The sequence below is a fragment of the Pteropus alecto genome, unplaced genomic scaffold (assembly GCF_000325575.1).
Source record: "Pteropus alecto unplaced genomic scaffold, ASM32557v1 scaffold76, whole genome shotgun sequence".
In the NCBI taxonomy this organism is placed as follows: domain Eukaryota; kingdom Metazoa; phylum Chordata; class Mammalia; order Chiroptera; family Pteropodidae; genus Pteropus; species Pteropus alecto.
In genome coordinates, this window is record NW_006443138.1 from 15214117 (window position 1) to 15223736 (window position 9620).

Consider the following 9620-nt stretch of genomic DNA (forward strand, 5'->3'; position numbering starts at 1 on the left):
TTTTAATGGTTCTTTGTTCTGAAGAGTGAGATTACAGGTGAATTCCACATTCTATTACATATTTTTCTAAATTTTTCAAACATTATATACTGAATAGATATTACTCTTTTAAACCTAAAAAAATAAACTCTTACAATGTAAAATAATTACATAGCCAGATGTATTTCTACTGAGACTGGAAAAACAAAAATGCTTTAGCATATAATGTATTTAAGACTCAAGGTTTTTCCCAAAGACTGTCACTGGCTAGCATTGTGATTTGGGGAAAATTACCCAAGGTGCTCATTATTCTTTAAAGTAAAGTAAACTGATTGGATTAGATTTTAGGGTCTCTTGAAATTTAAAATGTGTATTATTCTTGTACAATACTATATTCTCTGACTACTGAGATAATTCCAATTTACAGATAAATTTTACCTTTTATTCCTATTCCTTCAAATATTTTGATGTTTGGAATAGGTATAATTCCATTACTACCTTTTTATCTGTACAGTACCTTCCTTTAAGAAAAATACACAGATACAGCTAAAGTTGCATGCTTACATTCCAGGTGAATGGACCAAGTTTTAGAACAATTTGATAAAATGTACAAGAGCTGTCAGGTCCTATATTAGTTAAATGAACCTTCATATTACCTCCACATTACTCTTAATTCAGAGTTCTGGAGAGTAAATACTGATGCCACAGTTTAAATAGATAAGTAATTTTTTGGAGAAAGAGTATGAAAATATCTGCAAAACCCATAAATATAAAACAAACACATACTGGAGTGGGTAAATTAACTGGCTTTGGACTCAGATTGTCTTACTTCTGTGAGACTTTGAGCCAATTACTTCACATTTCTAAGCTTAAGTATCTTCATCTACAAAATGAGGATAATAATAGTACTAATTCACAAGGTTTTTATAAGAAATAATTAATTGAAATATTAACTGTAAATTCCTTAGCAATTGTCTGGCGTAAAGTAAGCATTTGATTAAGGTCAATACTATTGTTTTTCTATGTTGCTGTTAATGTTTTTGTTTTATTTTTATTTTATTATTAGTTTCAAGTATACAGTATATTGGTTTGACATTTATAAAGTTTATGCAGCAATCCCCCTGATGGCTTTTTCTCTCCTCTGGCTCTACACCCAGCCATTACATTAATGCTAACTGCATTTCCTATGCTGTGCTCCCCATCCCCATGACCCTCTATCAACTATTAATTTGTACTTCTTTAACTCTTCACTTCTTTCTCCCAGCCTCCCATCCTCCCACCCCTTCTGGCCATCACTATCCTCTATATTTGTGAATCTGTTTTTTATTTATTAGCTTGTTCTTTTTGTTCTTAGATTCCACATATAAGTGAAATCATGTGGTATTTATCTTTCTCTGTCTGACTTATTTCACTCAGCATAATAACCTCTAGGCTCATCCATATCATTGAGAATGGTAGGATTTCATTTGTTTTTTAATGGCTGAGTAATATTCCATTTTATATATGAACTATAACTTCTTTACCAATCGTCTATTGATGGGCATTTAGGTTGCTTCCATATCCTGGCTATTGTAAATTGTGCTGCCATGAACATAGAGATACATAGATCTTTACAAATTATCATTTTGGTTTTCTTTGGATAAATACCCAGAAGTGCAATTGCATAGTTAATGTTTTATTGAAATATTGGAGATAAATTTTAAGAACTATTAGTTGTATAGTATATCACATTGTGAAGCTAAAATTATATGTTGGAAATTTCGAGTAATATTATTATGCATTCAAAATATACAATATTTAAACATATTAGATCATTTTACAGCTATTATATTTTTCATAAATTGTTCAAACCCTAAAAACTATTGATGCAGTGTTGTAATTATATCCTTTTAGGGCTACTTATGTCCAAATGAATTTATTGCTACTCAAGGTCCATTACCAGGAACAGTTGGGGATTTTTGGAGAATGGTTTGGGAAACCAGAGCAAAAACATTAGTAATGCTAACACAGTGTTTTGAAAAAGGGCGGGTAAGTTATTTGAAAACCTTTTCACAAAATGTTATTTTACAATTGTGTTAATACATTTGTGACAATATCAGCTAATACTGTGAGTGTCATCAATAACTTGGACATTTATAAGGCAGTTTTAACTTAATAGCAATAACTGTGAGATATATATATATATATATAAAAGTATGTTATGGCCAGTTATGTTATATTAGTATAACAATGGTCCTTATGACTGGTAATTTTCTCTGAATACAGATCAGATGCCATCAGTATTGGCCAGAGGACAACAAACCAGTTACCGTCTTTGGAGATATAGTGATTACAAAGCTAATGGAAGATGTTCAAATAGATTGGACCATCAGGGATCTGAAAATTGAAAGGGTAAAAAATGGAGGGGGTAGGAACATGATAGTAAATATGAATGCTCTAAATGTCTAAAGTATAATTAATTACTAGAACTATCTCTTGCAACAATACCTATATATCAACAATGCTTTCCTATTATTTTCTAAACAGAAGGTTTGAATAGGTATCTAACTTTAATACTTATGTCACTATGTTTAAATTTCAAAACACATGGTTAAAGTTTACATTAATCAATTAGCATCAAATTCTTAGAGAGACAAAGGAAGAAAAAGGAGAAAACAACGAAATCACTAGGTTTATTTCATTTGATAAAGAAACTGTAATATTTGACTTAAAACAAGAATTTTCCAAATCACTTGTCTCTATCTACATCCTAATAATTTAATTTTATGTTTAATCCAGAACCAATACAGAAGAGATAGTGTGGGATCCCACTTTATCAGTTTATATAAGTGCCTATACACTCTGAAAATAATATAAGGACCTTTATACTTTCTGACATTATCAGACACTCAATACCTATGCTTTTAATAATTTATTTAAGTTTGGGGTAAATTGTTTCAAACTCTATTCTAGTGCTACAAAATGTTATGCTACATTTGAACATAAATACTCTATATTATCATCTCTTTGCAAGCTTTCTAATTGTTTCCATTTATACTAAAAGGAAATTTTCTTTATGGTAGCAGTAATAAAAGCCTTTTCTTATAGGGTAAATGAAAACACAATTTCTTCTGTTTGGTAAATAGTAATTTTTAAAAGATCACCTTCAAAAGCTAGGACATCAACTGTCTTCCAACTTAATTGTGGTACTTCAATAATTGTATCAGACTTCTTTAATATGTCACTTTTTCTAGCATGGGGATTGCATGACTGTTCGTCAGTGTAACTTCACTGCTTGGCCTGAGCATGGGGTACCTGAAAGCAGTGCCCCTCTAGTTCACTTTGTGAAATTGGTTCGTGCAAGCAGAGCACATGACACCACACCTATGATCATTCACTGCAGGTAAGAAAGAAATATTATTAGAACATTATATGAAACACTAGAATGGCTTTTAAACTCAATGTGGTCTTTTTATTATCATGATACTATTGATTATTTTCTGGCAGAAGTTAATGTAGATTAATTATAGCTTTCACCTCTCAGATATTTTACTGGCCATAACAAATAAAGTTGTAGCTTTATAAAAGTTCAGATTGTAGAAATAAAATGAATGATGAACATATCTAAAATTAAGAAAAAAACACATATATAACTAGTACAGGAATTTTCCTGAATTCTTGACGGATTATGTCTCTAAAGCCCCTTTAAAAATTAAAAAGATTAGCCCATCATTTATTGTATATGTGTGTGTGTTTATAAGATATTATGAATTTTATAAATAAATATCTGCTTTTTTATTATTTCAGTTGATATTAGTATACTATTGTATTTTAAACATTTTTGTAAAAGCGAATGAGAGTTAAAAAATAAAAGTCTCTGAACGTGGTTAATAGAATATGACTATAAATTGAGACTTTTCTCATTCATTATTTATATTAGTATTTAATACTCTTAAAAATAAAACTTAAGGTGGTTTAGTATTCAGAGACTTTCTGTTCAGATTGATAAGATTTATGTTTTCTAGCATGACTTGAGTCTCTTCGACCATTGGAGTTTGGAGATTAGAGAAAAAGTGGGTGATGATATACTGTTGTATTATTCCACTTACATAAGATACCTAGAATAGGTAAATTAATAGACACAGAAGGTAGAATTGTGCTTACAGGGACTTGGAGGAGAGGGAGATAGGGCATTATTGTTTAAATTGATACAGAGCTTCTGTTTGGGATGGTGACAGAGTTATGGAAATAGTGGTGAAGGCTGTACACAGTGTGAATATGTTTAATGCCACTGAATTATACACTTAAAATGGTTAAAATGGTAAATTTTATGTTGGGTATCTTTTACCGGAAGCTTTCTCTGATGACTCTATCCTACCCTATCATCCTCTATCTCCTTAACCTGATTTATCTATCTTTGTTGCCCTTTTTACCATAAACATTCTATGCATGTTTGTGTACCGCTATTCTCCATCCTCTAGAATACAAGCTTCGTAAATGCAGGGACTTTGTATTATTTATTGCTATACCTCAGATGTCTAGGACGATGTCTGACACTTAAAATATATCGAATGATATAATGACTGATTGCTCTGTTCAGACATATGTGTATATGTGTTACCATAACCGGAATTAAGTTGTAATGCTCACTATTTCTTACATCAAATCATAGGCTATTTATAACTTTTAAACTCTCTTACTTACAAAAATGGCAGTTTTGTGTTGTTCAAAGGAACATTTATAAGACTAACTAAACTTTCAAATGTCTTTTCTGTTTTTCAGATTTACTTCTTGTATTAATCATTTAATGCCTAAGAGTCTTGTCTTTTTAATTGAGTTTCTGAAAAAACATCAGGTTTATCAATTAACAGTTTCTGTGGAACACGTACCTGTCCTTGAGTACCGAACTAACTTCTTAAAAGGAAGGAGTTTTTCAATTTTATTATCTATAGGAAGTAAAATTCTAGGGAAAAAAGAGTGAAAAGAACACACAAGAGGCTATTTTCAATATGATGCACAGGAAAGCTATATAGGTTAAATATTTGATATTTTTAATGTTTAGCATTTCTATTGATAACCAAAAATAATGTCAATACAAAGTTTCTGGTGTTAAGAAATTTTCAACAATTTTTTAAAATCTTCTCCAACTATAGCCCCTAAAATATTATGAAAGAATAGGTAAAGTTCAACTTATTTTTTAAAAACTCAAATATTTGATAATTAATGATAATTATCTTGCCTTATCTAAAAAGTCTTGATAACAATATAAATCCAAAAAGCGTCTACTTCCAAATATAAGGAAAGAACTGTTTAGAATTATTATCATAGCTCATTTTCTTCATCATCATCAACCTGAACAACCGTTTACTGAATAATTTTCATGTAATTTCACTCTGTGGCAGTGCTGGAGTTGGAAGAACTGGAGTATTTATTGCTCTGGACCACTTAACACAACATATAAATGATCATGATTTTGTGGATATATATGGACTAGTAGCTGAACTGAGAAGTGAAAGAATGTGCATGGTACAGAACCTGGTAAGATATCTAAATTGCATGTGGTGTCAGCTGTAGAATTTCTAGATGGGAGGATTTTAGTGGCAGTGATCTGGTTGGACATGGATTTGAAACTGTATTTGCACAGCAGATACTCTCTTTTCCTACATTCTAAACTTCCTGAGGTTAGGAGGGGGATGGCTTTTGGAAGGCAGATGCTGGAGATATAGGGGAATAAAGCCCATTCGTCAGTATTGCTACTTGACTGCTCATCCTAACTTGTTAATATGGATAGGCACATAGAAAATAATTCATAAAATGGATTTGTCTTTGGCATTAATCAAGTTTAGGGAACTTAGGAAATGAATCTAATCAATCTTTTTGTAAACATGCTAAAAGTTATAATTGGGAAAAAGTTGAAAATATTGACTGTTATGAGGTTCTATGTGTATCACTTGTCTATATTTATCACTATTATCTATTAGTACTAACAATGTTTATTATGTATTGACCAACTGGGAGTTTTGGTTTTGTTTTGGTTTAGAGGCAAAAATATTTCTACAACATATAGATTTTTCTTCATTAAAAAGTCATGTAATAAGACTAAAAACCTTCTATTGAGTGTCTGGTAGATTCCAAGTGCTATATTACATTCTGTACATGTATTATCTTATTTAATTCTTATTTAATCCTTTATTTGTAAAGTAAGTCCAATTGAACTAATCAACAGACTAGGTATTATTGGCTCTGCTTAACAAATAAGGAAGCAGATGTTCCAAGTAATTAAGTGATATACTTAAGGTTATACTATTAATAACTGTCAGAGCCAAAATGCAAACCCAAGTCTGTCTAACTATAATATACAATTTGTTCCTATCTGTATCTTTGGACTGGGATTAGTATGCTATAAAATAGAGATTTTCTCACAGTAAATATACAGATCTGCTCTAACGGTATTTTCCTGAGTACGTCCTAGAAAACACTAGTGGCATCACAGTCATTCAAGGTGTGCGAAAACAAGTTCTTTCCTAAAATGAATCTGAAAAGGATGTTAAATTGATTTTCTTAGAATTTCTTAGAGTATCCGTACTAATGTATATTGAAAATTACCAATGCAGAACCCTTGTGGGCAACATTTCCCAAACTTATACGATCGCGAAATCCTTAAACCCTTCTTGACTCCAGAACCTATAATGCCATGTCATGGACATTCATGTGCTTAGGAAGATGTCATTGTAGACCAGATACACCCAAACTTTTTAGACTGCACACCCCTTTCAGGAAAAATGTTTGAGCATTCAATATGTAATGTATGTATTTTTAAGATGTCGATTAAACAGTTATGTAAATTATTAAACATATACAGAATAAGAAATTGAAAAACATAAGATATATGTCAGATATTTAATAATTTGAAAACCTTGCTAACTGTGATGACTTCATATTATCATTAGGTATTTTTAAAAGATAAAATATATACTTAGCACAGGATAATTCTGTTTTTGTAGTGGTTTTGAATTATTTTTAATTTTTTTAAAAGTGATCCAGCTTACTACAAGATTATTCTAGACGTGCAAAAAATGTCAGCCCTGCCATTATCTTGTCATTCATTCATGTTTGCATTATAAATATTATCTTCAATCTGCAATCTCTTTATGGGAACCTTTTTAAGCCATATCAATTCTATAACAATTAAGTAAAACTAGGTAATGTAATCCATATGCATCCCCTTATATGCTTAAAGGAAACAAATGAGTGAAGTATTACACCTCTATCAGGATACTTCAGAAATGTGATATGACTTGTGACCAGGATTGGCTTCATGGATATGTAACCTGTGCAGTCTCAAAGGTTCCCATGCTCAAAAGGGCTTTGCACTTAGTTTAATGTTTACTGTCTTAAAATTCTTTAATAATTTTTGAGAAAGAGAACTCAAATTTTAATTTTTGCAGTGGATCCCAAAAATTATGTAGCTGATTCTTATCCAGGGTCTTATAAAGGGTCTAATATCAATCTATTAACCATTATTAAAACTCAATTTTTTCTTATTTTTAGTTAACAATAAAGATAAATAGAAAGCTGATATTTCCCTCCCATTTGTTTGTGAGTAAACATATGCACTGATGACCAATGCTCTTGGCATTAATTGAGATTGGTTGGCTCTCTTGGAAAGGACAGAGGATGGGACTGATTGGGACATTGTCTCCTTTTAGAGTCTAGAGTCAGTCTGCAAATAATAAAAGTTGAAAACATTTTTGCCAGCTTTGTGGACCTGAACTTTGTAAAGAGTGTGTTTAAGAATGCCTCTTAATAATTTCACACAATTTAATACTCAATATATACTATAGACTTCACACATAATGCTTGTTTAACTAGCTAGAGTAAAATGTTGCAGTTGGGTAGAAAAATGGAAAGAGTTGGAGAACTGAGTTCAGAACCAGCTAATTGCTGGTTCTGTGACTTTGTTTAATTAACCTCTAGCTAATTCTTTTTTAAAATAGCCATGTTATACTTTTCACAAGTTATTGTCAGTCCTAAATAAGAGAAGGTATCTAAAGGACTCAGAATGCAGTAAATGTCTGATAAGACTCTGCTGGGTTCCCTCCTTGCTAAAAAGGTGGTACTCCAAATCTCTCTTTCTTCCAACTTCATTCCCAGGAATACTGCTCTTTACTGTCTTTCCTGTGATGAAAAAAGGAAATGACCAACCTTGGCTCCAGTCCTTATAAACCGGCATTGCCTTGCATAAGAGTGATTTCTTACTTTCTTCTATTGCACTTGGGAGTGATTCCAATTTGATATTAGACCCCTATGTAGAATGTGCATGTCTTAGCACATATTACAGTAGCCACGGACAGGGGTGGGGAAGTGAGAACCTCAGCAAAATGTCACCACATAAAGGCACCAGAGGAGCAGGACCCAGACCCAGGAAGGAGCTTTATTTTTCACTGTCTACCAAAAACAGTTCATAATGGCCCCAAGAGGGTTGAAAAGACTTTCTGAGAATGCAGTGACATGACATTCTGAGTTACGATTGGTGCCTCAAATAAGGGTTCATCTGGTTGAGCCTCTATCCTGCTCTGGTTCTCCTGGAAACTTACTCATGTGAACTCCCAAAGTAAGAGAAAAAAAAAAAAAAACTAATAAATTTTGAGTGCCTAGTTGTTTGGCACTTTATGTATGTTGTCCTTTAAATCTTACCACGTAGGGTTTGTGATCCCCCGATGAGGAAACTGAACATCAAAAAGTTTAGGCAACATATCTAGGGAAGAAACTGGAATTGTATTCACTATCTCTTTGGCAATGACACACCATGGCAGAGAGATCTTGGAAAATGTAGTGCTGTGCCGTGAAGCTCATTCTGCCCTATTGGCAGAGTTTCCACCCATCATTCTTTCCACTGGAGAAGATGAGATGGAGATATTCAGAAGCTTCACATACCAAATGTGACTTCAAATTCAAATGCATTTTTTAAAGAAATACCAAGACTCGTGAATCTAAATTATCATTGTTTTCAAAGAAATTATATTCTGTCAATATATTTCTGCCAATAATATTATTCATTGTGTAATGAACATTTGAAAATATTCTTTTGGAATTACCTTGAGAGGTAATTTACTAGCCATTTCAATAGAATGTTATTACCTTACAACAACGCTTCACTTCTTACCAAATTTGAAATATGTAACTGGATCATCCACCTCACTTACAAAGCTTGATCCCTAATGACTTCTGGATGTTCTCCAAATGAAATCTGTCCTTATATGGTAAAGACTGGCTAGCCATAAGAATTAAATGAGACTAAGTCAACAAACATTTATTACACAACTACAACATGCCGGGCACTATGACAGGCAATGGGAAATCAGTAGTGAATAAGAGACTTCTGCTCTCATAGAACTAACATTCCAGCAATGAGATGTTTGTGGAAACATTTTGTAATCCACGAAGAAATAGATATTCCTAATAATGACCAACGATTTCTGAAGACAATTTCAGTAAGGAGTTCCAAAAAAGTTTTGTGGTTCAGTAGCAAGATACAAATATAACCTCTTAAGACGGTCACATTAGAGGACATTCTATTTAAATCAGTTCTCTCGATGATAGATAGATAGATAGATAGATAGATAGATAGATAGATAGATAGATAATAGATAGATAGATAG

At 32.2% G+C, this 9620-nt stretch overlaps 1 protein-coding gene across 1 annotated transcript in view; it reads left to right on the forward strand.

Annotated features, from left to right (window-relative positions):
* PTPRQ (protein tyrosine phosphatase, receptor type Q) overlaps nucleotides 1-9620 on the forward strand; it is a 214476-nt gene that overhangs the window by 202335 nt on the left and 2521 nt on the right. Inside the window, 4 exon segments of the mRNA XM_025040984.1 lie at nucleotides 1873-2007; nucleotides 2245-2370; nucleotides 3213-3361; nucleotides 5361-5496. Coding sequence (XP_024896752.1) covers nucleotides 1873-2007; nucleotides 2245-2370; nucleotides 3213-3361; nucleotides 5361-5496 — 546 coding nt within the window.